This window comes from Nerophis ophidion, linkage group LG05 (genome assembly GCF_033978795.1).
Source record: "Nerophis ophidion isolate RoL-2023_Sa linkage group LG05, RoL_Noph_v1.0, whole genome shotgun sequence".
Classification (NCBI taxonomy): Eukaryota; Metazoa; Chordata; class Actinopteri; order Syngnathiformes; family Syngnathidae; genus Nerophis; species Nerophis ophidion.
This window is the reverse complement of record NC_084615.1, coordinates 25,752,160-25,768,113: the sequence shown is the minus strand read 5'-3', so window position 1 is coordinate 25,768,113 and position 15,954 is coordinate 25,752,160. Positions and strand designations below refer to the sequence as shown.

At 38.2% G+C, this 15,954-nt stretch overlaps 1 protein-coding gene across 5 annotated transcripts in view; it reads left to right on the top strand.

Annotated features, from left to right (window-relative positions):
* Positions 1-15,954, top strand: part of LOC133552858 (gamma-aminobutyric acid receptor subunit rho-2-like) — a 74,918-nt gene that overhangs the window by 19,536 nt on the left and 39,428 nt on the right. For all 5 annotated transcript variants that reach the window (XM_061900403.1, XM_061900404.1, XM_061900405.1 and 2 more), the window contains one exon: positions 4,544-4,611. In XM_061900403.1, coding sequence (XP_061756387.1) covers positions 4,544-4,611 — 68 coding nt within the window. The remainder of the gene's footprint in view (positions 1-4,543; positions 4,612-15,954) is intronic.

Sequence of the window (15,954 nt, the reverse complement as noted above, 5' to 3'; positions counted from 1 at the left end):
AAGTCTAAACTATTTTTGTAATAGGGAAGGGGGTCCCAAAATACAATTCTGTCGAGGGAATTTAGCCTGCAAACCGAATTAACGCCAGCTTTAGCAAACAGGAGGTTTAACTGTACGTGCACTGGAATGGGCTAGACTTTTAAAATGGTGGTTAGTTTTTGAACTGGTGTTTGTCCCCAGGCTTATACATGAGTGCAACTTTTGCCATTTTCATTTGGTTTAAAAAGTCTAGTAGTAGGTGAGAACTGAACCCAAAGTTATGTTTGCTTCAAAATGCTGGGTTTTTAGAGGCCTAGAAGTTTATCAGCTGATATCCAGAAGAAAGGTTTGACCCGTTAACAGGCATACTTTGACCCGTTAACAGGCATACTTTCCAACCCTCCCGGATTTTCCGGGAGACTCCCGAAATTCAGCTCTTCTCCCGAAAACCTCCCAGGACAAATTTTCTCCCGAAAATCTCCCGAAATTCAGGCGGAGCTGGAGGCCACGCCCCCTCCAGGTCCATGAGGACCTGAGTGACGTGTCTGAGAGTGTGTCTGCCCAATGATGTTATAACTGTAGAATGATCGAGGGCGAGTTCTTGGTTTCTTATGTGGGTTTATTGTTTATTGTCACGTTTACGTCTACCACTCTACCGTAAGTTAGTTTGTCTGCCATAAACACTCTTAAACAGGACAATACTGGACCCCAGGAAGAATAGTCTCCACTGCGGTGTAGACTAATGGGGATCCTTAATAAACTAAAAAAAAAAAAAAAAAGTAAACTTCCATCTACTGTACATGCACCAGCACAACACCTCCAGGCAACGTCAACCCTTTATCCTCCTACAATCACATCCCATCTCCCCGGATTGTAAATAACCTAATGTAAATAATTGAATGTATTTCTAATGTATATACTTGTTCTTATGCTATCTGAACTCACAATGTTCTCTGCTCGCTGTACATATCCTACTAAGTCACACCTACGCTGTTTCAATGTCCATTTCTCTGTTGATGCATTTGTTGATGACTGAAGTACTGATATCAACCAAATCTCCTCATCCCACCCCCGGATAGTAAATAATTCAATGTATATACTATGATGATTAATTTGTGTGATGACTGTATTATGCTGAGAGTATATTTTTGTACCACGAGTTGAAAAACTTGTTGCGGTGTTACCATTTAGTGGTCAATTGTACGGAATATGTACTGTACTGTGCAATCTACTAATAAAAGTTTCAATCAATCAATCATGCATATGTGACAATAACATCTACTTTAGAAAGTGCAGTGCTCAACTGCGCACACAACAGCTGTAAATAACCACGCTCCCAACCACGCCCCCCACCTCCCGAAATCGGAGGTCTCAAGGTTGGCAAGTATGGTAAGAGGTCAACTTCCTAAGGTTTTTACAATCAGTGCCATCAATGTTGGAATATTTGCTTTAAATCCGCGTTGGCTGACGCTGAGTAACTTTTGTTTTTGAGTTTGTTTCATCTTTTACTAAACAATTTTTAAATGATTTAGGAAAATTTGGGGAGTCGCAGAAAATGGTCTTTTGTTTGAACTGGTGTTTGTCCCCAGGCTTATACATCAGTGCAACTTTTGCCATTTTCATTTGGTTTAAAAATTTACCCTAAATTGCTGATATGTCTTAATAATTTCTTTATCAATTCTGTTATAGTCTCTAGATGTTTTGGATTTGTTGACAATATGAATGATTATGTCTTCTAGGGCTTGGTATCATGGAACCTTATAAATCATTCGATTTAGATTCATAAGGTTGTAAATCGATTCTGAATAGATTCTACACTTAAATATTGAAACTCTGTTACAAAATACAAGTTCACTTAGTTTTTTCTTCATTATAAAAACTTTGGACAGTTTAAACTTCCTCCGAAGTCTTATCAGTGCAATTTTGAAAAAGGAAAGGAATTGCAAGTATAAAAGTTTAATTCTATCGCAACATTGCAAGTTGCACTATTGTTTCTTCAAATGCTGATTACAACTATTGAATGTGTAATCTAAAAAAAAACTAAATCAGTGAACTTGGCACATTGTGTAAATGAAAAACAAAAACAGAATACAATGATTTGCAAATCCTTTTCAACCTATATTCAATTGAATAGACGGCAAAGACAAGATATTTAACGTTCTGACTGGAAAACGTTCAAAAATTGGTGTCCTCAGTTCCCAAACTTTTACTGCCTGTTGTTAAAAGAAAAGGTCATGTAATACAGTGGTAAAAATACCCCTGTGCCAACGTTTTTGCAATATGTTGCTGCCATTAAATTGTAAATTAATGATTATTTGGGACGGCACGGTGGAACAAGGTTAGTGCATGTTCCTCACAACATGAAGGTCCTAATAAGTCCTGAGTTCAATCCCGGGCTCTGGATTTTTCTGTGTGGAGTTTGCATGTTCTCCCCATGACCGCGTGGGTTCTCTCCGGGTACTCCGGCTTCCTCCCACCTCCAAAGACATGCACCTGGGATAGGTTGATTGGCAAAACTAAATTGGCCCTAATGTGTGAATGTTGTCTGTCTATCTGTGTAGTCCCCGTGATGAGGTAGCGACTTGTCCAGGGTGTATCCCGCCTTCCGCCCGAATGCAGCTGAGATAGGCTCCAGCACCCCTGCAACCTCAAAAAGGGACAAGCGGTAGAAAACTGATGGATTGATGATTATTTGCACACACACAAAAAAATTATTTGTTCAAACATTAAATATCTTGTCTTTGCAGTCTATTCAATTGAATATAAGTTCAAAAGGATTTGAAAATTATTGTATTCGTTTTTTATTTATGACTTACACAACGTGTCAACTTCACTGGTTTTAGGTTTTGCATTTTTCTGGGAGTCTTTTTTAGCGTAGTGACGTAGTCAGACAGGATGTGACACAGCAAATTTACTTTAAGACACTTTTTTTTCTGCTTTGCTTTCTTTAGCAGTGATCTTACAAGGCCTTTAGTTACACTTATAATCAATATAACAGCTTCAGTCAAATGGTTAAATTCCATGATCATAACGTAAATCTTTGCCACCAGGTGCATTAACAAATTATTGAGCAAAGGCTGTGAATATTTTACGTACATGTATTGTTTTTTATATATATATATGTACAGTATGTATATATTTTTTAATTATAAGTGCAAAAACCCCTTCCAAAAAACTACTTTTCACATTGTCATTGGGGGGTATTTTGTGTATAATTTTGGGGACAAAAAGGTATTTATTCCATTTTGGAACAAAGCAAAATGTGGAAAAAAGTGAAGTGCTGTGAATACTTTGATCAATACTATGGGGAGCCGAATGGAGAAATTCATTCATATTTTGAATATTTTGCTCGCTTTTTTTTTTTACTTTTAGCTAATTTTTCTCACATTTGAGGCAACAATTAAATGATGAAGCGAAATGTTCAATCTAAATGTTGAATGTAAATATCAAATATAAATATCAAATATACATTTACAGTAAATGCTCAATCTTATTGTAATTGTTATTGATATGAATTATACACATCAAATCTAGATGTAAGTGTTGAATGAGTATCCAAATATTCAATAAAAATACAAATGATAAATCTAATGTCTCGCCGAGTGTAAAGATGAATCAGAATCAGAATCAGAAATACTTTATTAATTTCCCGAGGGGAAATTAAAATTTTCAGCACAATCCCATTCAAGATCAGACAAACATTACAGGGAGACAGAACAGGATCTGTGATAGGTCTGCCAACTTACAGGAGATACAGGTAACAATGGGGGGTCTAAGCCTGGGCCTCTGGAGCCCCCGCTCCAGGGGCCCAGGCTTAGACTGAGGCCAAGGGAAAAAACTCATAGCCATAGCACACATAAACATGTGTGTAAGAGGGAAGCATCAAACATAAAAGAACACAAAGGACATTAAAGACATTAAAAAAGCAGAGATGATGCAACCAGCCACTTCTACATACAGCTATGAATAAAATGTAAAAGAAACATAAACACTGGGGTTCCACGCCATCTGGGATTGGGTGGAACATGGCCAGAGACAGGAGCAGACCCAAAAAAGCAACCAAGAGAGCCAACTCCACTCTCGGCCGCCCACTAATTCGGCCATTTACAGATGCAAATATTCCACAAATCCGGAGCCTCTCAGCCGCAAAGACACGCCCTCCACTTCTCACCAAATCTGGTGACTTTCCAACTACTCTCAGTTACTTTTTATCCTCAAAAGCGACTCGCAACAAATATAACTACTGTACTTTTTCTGGGTGTTTTGGAGACATGAAAGCACATATCAATCCGCAGTGAATGTCCTTGAAAATTCAATTTAGCCAGTAGACATCAGGCGGATCAACACGATCATTTTCATCTCTAAAGTGGATACGCCCCACCAATTTGTTACGTTTCATGTGTCAGGTAAACCGTGAAGAATGGGGCCATATGAATCCCCTTCATTCTTTCGTGTTTAGCAAACTGCTCAGTTATTTGCCCCTCCTCCCTTTACACCATTGTGACATTCATCTATTTACTGAAACATTAGGTTTATTTATTTATTTTTTTAAATGTTTCTACAGGTCCAGCTGTTCCTGTTGGTGTCGACGTTCAGGTTGAGAGCTTGGATAGCATATCAGAAGTAGATATGGTGAGTGACATGACAAAATTAAAACGCACATGATAGACAAGAGACCAGACCTGGGCAAAATACAGCCCGCGGACCACACACAGCCCGTTATAAAATTCTATTTTTTAGACCTTTAACATCAAAACTATAGCCGCAATTATGATGTGTTTTTAAATGACCATCTGTCTTGAACTATGGAAAGTATTTCAATGGTCGAAATCTGTGCTTTCGGGTGTTAAACGATTTATTATGATAATCTACGTCACAGCAGCTCAGACGAGGAACAAAGCAGAGTGTATGTATTATTCTAGTTGATTTTTTTTGTAACACCGATAGTGAATGATGCGCATATTTGTAGTTATTTCTACACACTTTTTACTTGTCTTCTGCCTCTGTAGAGCTTTTTGTTAATAATGTTCTGTGTAATGTTCTATATCATTCTCGTTGCAAACATTTTTCAGTCCTTTTGTCATCCATGGTTTTTTGTGTTTCTCACTAAGTTGTTTCAATGGACAATGTCTGTCATAAAAGTGTTGGAAAAAAATGACCAAAAGCATAATTTCAATCAAATCCAATCCATCATTTTAACTGTATACATCATCCCAACTTTCATCTCTCAGATCATGTCACACTTTTCTCTGTGCATATTCTTCGGAATGTGTTTTTGTCATCAATGTTCCTTTTGTACTTTCCGAAAACTGGCAGATGATCACTGATGTCGGATATTAGCAGACCGCTAGTGGTATTTTTATCAAAATCATTAGTAAAAATTTATGAGATTATATTTGTCCAGTTCTCAAATATTACAATGTTTGACTTAGGTGTTCTACATATGCGGATGTTAATAAGTTTTTGCTTTTTTCCTGAAATATTTTTAAGTTTAGACATTCTTAAATATATCAATAGCTCATGTTTTTACTGGGGCTGTCAAGTGGCAATTGTTTTAATCAGATTAATCACACTATTATAAACCTGTGATTAATCTTGATTAATTACGGGTTATTATTTGCTTGCATGAATAAAATTTGCTGAAGGAAATACCCCAATACTTGGGTACAAATGCAATTAAGTAGTCAGAATGTCTGTCATACGGGCACATTTTTTAAAAATATTTTACTGAACTGCAAGTCATTAATTTGCTCAAAACTTGGTGAAAATAAGTATAGTAAAAATAAAGTAAGATTTTGAAAGTCTTTACAGTTTGCAATTATTTTGCAAACAAGATAATGTAGTACATACCCCGTTTCCGTATGAGTTGGGATATTGTGTTAGATGTAAATATAAACAGAATACAATGATTTGCAAATCCTTTTCAACCCATATTCAATTGAATATGCTACAAAGACAGCATGTCTGATGTTCAAACTGATAAACATTTTTTTTTTTTTGCAAATAATCATTAACTTTAGAATTTGATGCCAGCAACACGTGACAAAGAAGTTGGGAAAGGTGGCAATAAATACAGATAAAGTTGAGGAATGCTCATCAAACACTTATATGGAATATCCCACAGGTGTGCAGGCAAATTAGGAACAGTTGGGTGCCATGATTGGGTATAAAAGCAGCTTCCATGAAATGCTTAGTAATTCACAAACAAGGATGGGGCGAGGGTCACCACTTTGTAAGCTAATTGTCGAACAGTTTTAAGAAAAACATTTTCAATGAGATACTGCAAGGAATTTAGGGATTTTACCATCTACGGTCCGTAAAATCATCAAAAAGTTCAGAGAATCTGGAGAAATCACTGCACGTAAGCGATGATATTACGGACTTTTGATCCCTCAGTCAGTGCTGCATCAAAAACCGACATCAGTGTGTAAAGGATATCACCACATGGGCTCAGCGACACTTCGTAAAGCCACTGTCAGTAACTACAGTTGGTCGCTACATCTGAAAGTGCAAGTTAATACTCTACTATGCAATGCCAAACCCATTTATCAACAATATCCTGAAACGCCGCCGGCTTGGCTGGGCCCAAGCTCATCTAAAATGGACGGATGCAAAGTGGAAAGGTGTTCTGTGGTCTGACGAGTCCACATTTCAAATTAAATTTGGAAACAGAGGACGTGGTGTCCTCCAGAACAAAGAGGAAATTACTTTTCAGATTGTTATAGGCGCAAAGTTCAAAAGCCAGCATCTGCGATGGTATGGGCGTGTATTAGTACCCAAGGCATGGGTAATTTACACATCTGTGAAGGCACCATTAATGCTGAAAGGTCCATACAGGTTTTGGAGCAACATATGTTGTCATCCAAGCAACGTTATCATGGACGCCATGGCTTATTTAAGCAAGACAAGCGTTATAACAGCGTGGCTATGTTAAAAAAAGAGTGTGGGAGACCTGTCTCCCATCAAAAATGTGTGGTGCATTAGGAAGCGTAAAATACGACAGTGGAGACCCCGGACTGTTGAACGACTGAAGCTCCACATAAAACAAAAATGGGAAATAATTCCACTTTCAAAGCTTCAACAATTAGTTTCCTCAGTTCCCAAATGTTTATTGAGTGTTGTTAAAACAAAAGGTGATGTAACACAGTGGTGAACATGACCTTTCCCAACTACTTTGGCACGTGTTGCTGCCATGAAATTCTAAGTTAATTATTATTTGCAAAAAAAAAATAAAGTTTATGACTTTGAACATCAAATATGTTTTGTTTGTAGTGGAGTCAATTGAATATGGGTTGAAAAGGATTTGCAAATCATTGTATTCCATTAATATTTAAACCTAACACAATTTCCCAACTCATATGGAAATGGGGTTTGTAAAAAAAAAAGTTAATATAGTCTACTATTTACTCATCTTTCATTTAAACAGTTGTTGAAACAAGCAAGCGTGTTTACCTTTTTCAGATGACAATCTTGTTTTGGTACAATGCGACCGCAGCTCACAGTGATGTAAGAAATACATCAGTCGTCTGAGTGGAAACATGTCTTCGAGTGTTTTGAGCCAGTGTCCCTCCCTGACTTAATAAATATATTTCAACAGATGTTGAACTATTTTGCATGTCCACTCGAGAATATCCCATGTCGGCTTTTTAAAAATGTTTTTAAATGTCTATCTAGTAAATTTTGTCCCTGAGGTGTGGATGTTTTCCTAACCTCCTTGAAACATGCTGTGGTCCAGCCACTAATCAAAAAGAATAACCTTGACCCCAATATTTTATCAAATGTGAGACCGATCGCGAATTTGCATTTTTATCCAAAGTCCTAGATAAGGTTGTTTATCATCAACTTCTTTCTTATCTTAACTGATATGATATCGGGGGAACTTTTCAGTCTGGTTTTAAACCGTGTTGGGACTAACGCGTTACAAAGTGGTAACTAGTAGTGTAACGCGTTATTTTTTATATTCAGTAACTCAGTTACCATTACTGAATGATGCGTTAATGCGTTATTTTACAGTGTAGTATTGGCTAGATTCAGAATATCTGAGTGTGTTTTATTGGAGAGTTGCAGTGTCGTCCTTCTGAATCTTCTAGTGTCACAACGGGGAGAAGAGAAGAGGTGCGCTCTGGGTGTGGGTGTGGGGAGGGTTGGGAGGGGAAGTTAGGGGGGCGTGTCTGTGTTTACTAACAAGACATTATTGCGGAGCCGCAGTCGAGTTTCTTAACATGGAGATATTCTCACTACTTTTCTTTTGTCCAGCACAAAGAAAAGAACATTTTAGTTAAATGTATGTTGTGTCTTAGATCAAACATCCCATCTACTGCCCAAAACAGCAATTGAAATCTGCTAAAACAGCTACAAAAGAAACATGCTTTGACCAAGCTAGTAAAGAGAGACAGAGACTCCGATGCCACTTCACCTCCACCTCCACTTTCACTTAAGGATTTTAACGGAGGGACTGCTAGTCAGGACAACATTGATAGAGCCATTGCAGCCTATGTGCTAGAAGACAAGCGGGCTATTTTTACAGTGGAGTCACCCGCTTTCAGGCAGCTAATTAGCATGATACCGGGCATTAAAAAGCAAACGGCACGGAAAACTTTTTCACGTACCTGGACAATGAGGACATAAACATTGAAAGCGAGCTAAAGAAAACATTCCAAACTTGCCTCTGCTCATCATTCATTACTGAAGGCACACACACTCGGTTAATTCTCTTATATACTGTCATTCTAGACTCCTAGAGTGTTTGATCATCACATCACTCTAAATCAGAGGTCTCAGACGCTCGGCCCGCGGGCCAATTGCGGCCCGCGAGATGTTATTTTGCGGCCCCCACCTTAATATGAAAGTTTAATGTTAGAGCGGCCCGCAAGTTTTATATGAATGGCGCTTGACAGCGTTTGGTTATTTGGGTCCAAAATGGCTCTTTCAATGTTCTGGATTGCCTTGCCTACCCCTGCGTTAGTGGAAAAGCGGCAAATGAGTGAAAGCGACAGAGACATTGCCATGGAAACGAGGGTTTTCTTACGTGCCTGGCTGCAGTCACACCGCGACACCAGTCCGTCAGTAATAACAGTCCCCGATAACCTGGACCAATTCAAACCGTTATTTGTTTTGTCTATTATTGAATTTGCATTGCCTCACACGATGAACACTACATATATTTCTATATGATGTCGGATAACACTCCGTGAGCAGTCACTTTTTTGCGCTCGCTATCCAGACACTTTCCCAGCTATTATCTACCGACCGCCGTGTTGCTGTAGGGAGGAAAAGTGGAACGACACACATTGCATAAGGGATACAATTTGAAACGTCATTATACAACTAGACATGCTGAGGAGTATGAAACATTTTCTTTCGGCCCAGCCTCACCCCGACTCTGCATCTCGTGGCCCCCAGGTAAATTGCGTTTGAGACCCCTGCTCTAAATGTATAGACTGTAAAGTTCACAGGCATAAAGAGGGATCCTAGTGGGCCAGGCCAATCTTTCCTTATCTCTAAACTAAAACTGGGGAAATGCGTAGATGTTCTGGGCTTCAGTACAGTGTTGATCACCAGAAGACATGATTTAATTTCACACTTCCTTTAGAGAAAAAAATGCCTGGTTAGGCTTTGTGTATGTCATGTGTGCCTTCCTTGGGTGAAGGCACACTCCGTTGTAGTATTTTACGCTTGTATTTTCAGTCTAGTACCCGCACTCTTTTATTATGAAGCCACGCTGTTGTAACACGTGCAGAATGTGGCTTGGCATTGTCTTGTTGAAATCAGCAGGGGCATCCTTGAAAAAAACATTGCTTGGATATGTTGCTCCAAACCCTGTATGTACCTTTCAGCATTAATGGTGCCTTCACAGATGTGTAAGTTACCCATGCCTTGGTACCCCATACCATCACAGATGCAGGCTTTTGAACTTTGCGCCTATAACAATATGGATGGTTCTTTTCCTTTTCTGTCCAGAGGACACAACGTCCATAGTTTCCAAAAACAATTTGAAATGCGGACTCTTCAGACCACAGAACACTTTTCCACTTTACATAAGTCCATCTTAGATGAGCTCGGGCCCAGCGAAGCCGGTGGCGTTTCTGGATGTTTTTGATAAATGGCTTTCGCTTTGCATAGTAGAGTTTTAACTTGCACTTACTGATGTAGCGACGAACTGTAGTCACTGACAGTGGTTTTCTGAAGTGTTCTTTTACACACTGATGACGTTTCTGTGATGCAGATGCCTAAGGGATTGAAGGTCACGGGCATTTAATGTTGGTTTTGGAAAACATCAAAGAGGAAATGGATCAGTTTTACATGGCATAATTACATCATCATTGCTGGGTTGCGCACAAATCCTCGAGAACCATTCAACAGACCAACAAGTGGTCAACTTTCTACAATCAAAGGGAATTAATGTCGATATTAACACCAGTGCGTTTCACTGATTATAAGAAACAAAAACACCCCGCCACCATCATCGTGAAACAGGGAAAGATTTAGACTTAGACAAACTTTAATGAATCTCAAGGGTGCAAAATGAACAAGCATTGTGCCCAACTAAAAGCAATGCTGATATTGCCAAGAAAGCTCAGGAAAATTCAGAGAACCTGGAACGCCAACTGTAAAGTCTACATCAAACCTAATGAAATATCAAAGCTCCTAGTGCAGCCACAACAACGAGAATGATAAAGGGAGTCTGACAAAAAACAAACATTCAACTACAAAACTACAACGCTCCAAAGAATTACCGAACAAGAAGAGCACAAGAAGAGACTTATGGTAATTTATAGAGCAACACACATGATTGGTGAACAGGAATGTTCAGCAGCATAGATCACAATATTCTTGAATTGGGGGAGGAAACAAACAACAAAAATTTTAAATAGCAGACGCTTGTATGCAAACTACAACAACGTGAAGCATTTTTTGGAACAATTCAACAAACCCCTTTACAGGATAGATGCTGAAAAAGAAATATGTTTTGATCTTGAAGGATATTAACTAAACTATATCAACAGACGGAATAGGAGTAGCTGCGTATGTGATGAAGAACTTGAACTACAAAGTGGTAAAAACTAGAGCTGTCAAACTTAACGCGTTAATACAAATACATTATCACGTTATCAAATATGAATGATGATAATTCACTTCCGGGCTAAGGGTTAACCCTGGAGACGCTCGCATTACACAGTCTGTGATCACAATGAGAGGCGGCCAATTTCGCTTCTAACCAGAACTTTGGATAAAACTGAGGTAACTTGTTGGTATTACAGGGACTAACGTAGTTATTATCAGCGCAAATCAAGTTTGAAATAACATAAAGAAACATCCAAACATGTGCTCGAGGATGGCGCCTGTTGTCAATCAGATTCAGATTCAGAAGTACTTTGTTAATCCCCGAGGGGAAATTTAGATTTTGAAGTGAAGTGAATTATATTTATATAGCGCTTTTCTCTAGTGACTCAAAGCGCTTTTACATAGTGAAACCCAATATCTAAGTTACATTTAAACCAGTGTTGGTGGCACTGGGAGCAGGTGGGTAAAGTGTCTTGCCCAAGGACACAACGGCAGTGACTAGGATGGCGGAAGCGGGGATTGAACCTAGAACCCTGAAGTTGCTGGCACGGCCACTTTACCAACCGAGCTAAACCGCACAATCCCATTCAAGATCAGACAAACATTACAAGGAAACAGAAAAAGGATCGCTGAAGGGACTGCCACCTTCCGGCGCCTCTTACAAAAAAAGGTGAGAAACAGGTAAACGTTGTGAAGAGGGAGGGGGAGAGTAAAAAAATATTTAGTCAAAGGCTGGACTCCAGGGAGGGAGTCCAGACTGAGGCCAAGGAAAAAAAACAACTCATAGCCATAGCAAACATAAAGAAGTTACATAGAATCAACAAAACTTTCAACAGAGAAGAGGGAGCAACAGAGGCATGCTGCTGTTGAAAAAGCACTAATTAGCCCTCCATTGCCCCTAAGGGGTATAAAAGTGTTGGTCAAGGCGTGGGGGGCAGGGAAGTGGTGCATATGCCCTTGAAGAAGTGAAATGTTGTTGTGTCCTCTTTGCGACTCTTTTTGTAAACAGCTACTAGCAACCAATCTAATGACTTTTCCAGGGATATTGGAAAGTTTTTGAGTCCTAGAGACTCTTGAGGTGAAAGCAAGCAGCAGTCACCGTCGTCGGCGAGCAGAGACAGCTGCTGCTCCTGCCCCGATAACTCCATGCTAGCATGTATGTAGAGGTGGGTAGACTGGCCAGATATTGTACTCAAGTAAGAGTACTGTTACTTTAGAGATGTATTACTCAAGTAAAAGTAAGGAGTAGTCACCCAAATATTTACTAGAGTAAAAGTAAAAAGTATGTTGTGAAAAAACTACTCAAGTACTGAGTAACTGATGACGGCAACAAGTAATGCACAAAAACATAAAAATAGCAAGGAACAAATTCAGAGCCAGGAATATCTCTTAAGCAACTAAAACAATAATATATATATTAAAAAATATATATTTGGTTTTACACTGAATTGAAAAAAAAATTGAAAATGTATTTTACCTTTGCAACCTCAAAATACAATTGTCTAAGTTTTATATTCATAAATGTAAGTTTCTCAATACCTGACCTGTTTTTTGTGCCTTTAAAAAAGATTTAGAACTCTACATTAAAACACTCTACCTCTAACAACCAAAAAGCTGTGAAAACGGCGATGCTGTGTTCCAAATGTAAGTTATTTACTGACATTGAGTGAGCCTATGGCTTTGCACTTTGTTTATTTTATATATGTATATTTTTTTTGCATTCTATTTTAGTTACTTTGAATTTACAACCCCCTGGCGCTGTTTTGTACGGTTTTTATACTGTTTTGTATTGTCTTTGTACTTACTTTGATTATTATTTTCAACTGCTTGTAAATGTTGAAATTTATAAATAAAGGTTTATAAAAAAATGAATAAAAGTGTGCAGTTAATCATGTGACCGCCTGGCTCCGTTTGATTGGTGAAACGGAGTCAAACGTCACCAGTGACTGCATTTGATTGGTGAAACGCAGGCATGTGATAGATCCTGCTTTGAAGATCTGTCTGACAAAACAAAAGAAACAAAGCGTGCATTAAACAGATCGATAAAAATCAGTAGCGAGCTGAATGTAAATAAATGGAGCGGAGTAAAAGTAGCGTTTCTTCTCTATAAATATACTCAAGTAAAAGTAAAAATATGTTGCATTAAAACTACTGTAACAAACAGTTCAGGGTAGGACTGGGCGTTATATCGATATAAACGATATATCGCAGGTTTGTCTCTGCGCGATATAGAAAATGACTATATCGTAATATTCGATTATATGTTCTCCCACCGTTGCTTTCAGCTGCATGCATTATATTACTGGCGTTTCTCACTCCTTCTTGTGTCACCTTCTCACAGAGACATAAAACAAGCCCGCCTTCTTACATACGTCACATTCTGTTGTGCATGTAGCGTCACACACTCTCGCTGAAAGCTAACGTTAGCTGAGGCAGGTCGAGTTACTTTTAGCTGCATGCATTACACAACAGGCGTGTTCCACACTCCACCTCGTCTTTCATTCTCACAGAGACGAAAAACAAGCCCGCCTTCTTACATACGTCACATACTCTCGTGAGTGTAGCGTCAAACGCTCTCGCCGACCAGAGAGGTAGCAGCAGCATGGCTAACGTTAGCTGAGTCTTGTCGAGTGGAGCGGAGCTTGTGACATTACAAGAGAGAGATGGTGTGAAACTGATCACAAATGGAAGAAGAACAACAAATGCCCAAAATAAAGAACAGGGGGTCCATCATCTGGCTGTGATTTGGCTTCAAGTGGGAAGATATTCAGCAGACAACAGCAATATGCAAAGTATGCAGCAGAAGTGTTACTACAAAAAGGTAGCAACACTATTAATTAGTTCTTTCATTTAAAAAGTCACCAGCGAGAGAGTGAAGAGTATTTAATAAATACACTTTTGGTCAATTGACTTGGTTGTGATTTCCCTCTCTGCATGAAAGTTTATAAGTAACATATATTAATGCAGTGTTAAGAATAATGTTTTAATGTAGACACATAGAATCATCATACTGCTGTGATTATATACATCAAGTGTTCATTCAAGGCCAAGGCAAAATATCGTAATATATATCGTATATCGCAATATGGCATAAAAATATTGCGATATTAATAAAAGCCAATATCGCCCAGCCCTAGTTCAGGGTGTCCCAAGTTACCAGAGAATGTTAGGTAAGGAGGAGGAGTTTTGTCCCTCCAGAGTTGTCGTAGGGCTGTGATGTAACAGGTCTATAAAGATGGGTTGTTGAGAGGTGTAAAGGAGAGAACATTAAAGAAGTGGTGGAGATCGGACCTGCTCTCATGACTCCCCTGTATTATTTTATTATATAAGTACACAGAATATGCGAACCCAAGACACTCGGCTAAACTACTCTTAAAGGTACAATTTATCCCAAAAGTTACTCAAGTAGATGTAACGGAGTAAATGTAGCGCGTTACTACCCACCTCTACATCGACAAGAAGCAGAGGAGAACGCTACACTGTGGGCAAAGTTTACAGATTCAAAGTTGTCAACAAAAGTAGCACACTTAAGTTAAAGATATGCCTTTGCAAAACGGACAGCCAGGCAGATACATTTCAATATCATCTGTGAAACAGTGAAAAGGAGACATTGTGCTTTTTAAAAACAGCACAATACATATGTTAAGAAAATAGGACATGTGCCAAAATAGAACCTTGGGGTACACCATACTTAAGGGCGGACTCAGAGGAGGAGTACTGACCTCGGTTTACAGAAAAACTCCTGCTGGTCAAAAATGACAGGAACCTTTTTAGGTGTTTGAAAAAATATAAATTAGAATAATACATAATGTTGGACATAGAGAACATACAAACACTTTATTTATTGAATCACAAATATTGAAAATAACAATTTGGTGCATTTGCAAACAGCTAAAATGATGTACAAATCAAACTATAACCTGCTACCCAAGAATTATTCTCAACAAAAGAGAAGAATGGAAGAAAATCAGAAGAAAATCTAACTTAATATATTCAAACACAAGACTCAATGAATGCTGTGGTCTACCGCAGTGGTTCTCAAATGGGGGTATGTGTACCCCTGGGGGTACTTGAATGTATATCAAGGGGTACGTGAGATTTTTTTTAAATATTCTAAAAACAGCAACAATTCAAAAATCCTTTATAAATATATTTATTGAATAATACTTCAACAAAATATAAATGTAAGTTCACAAACTGTGAAAAGAAATGCAACAATGCAATATTCAGTGTTGACAGCTAGATTATTGTGGACATTGTCCATAAATATCAATGTTAAAGATTTTTTTTTTTTGTGAAGAAATGTTTAGAATTAAGTTCATGAATCCAGATAGATCTCTATTGCAATCCCCAAAGAGGGCACTTTAAGTTGATGATGACTTCTATGTGTATACATTTGTATTTATGATTGAATCACTTGTATATTTTTCAACAACTTTTTACTTATTTTTATATCTTTTTTTCCAAAAAGTTCAGAAAGACCACAGCAAACACTGTCATACAATTTAATAAGTCAGAAACTGATGATATAGTGCTGTATTTTACTTCTTTATATATTTTTTTCAGCCAAAAATGCTTTGCTCTGATTAGGGGGTACTTGAATTAAAAAATGTTCACTGAAAAACAGTGGTTTACCGTAGCAAACGCAGCAGTAAAATCTAAAAGCACAAGAACTGCAGATTGATCTGAGTCTACAGCTAAAAGCATGTCGTTAAAAACTCTTAAAAGTGCTTCTGTGCTATATTTTGATTTAAAACCAGTGTTGGGTTAGTTACTGAAAACCGGTAACTAGTTACAGTTACTAGTTACTTTATTTCTACTCCGTTACTTACTCCAAAAAGTAATGTGTTACTGTGAAAAGTAACTATTTTGTTTCATTTATTTTTTTTCTTCTTTTTTTTTAAAACTTCC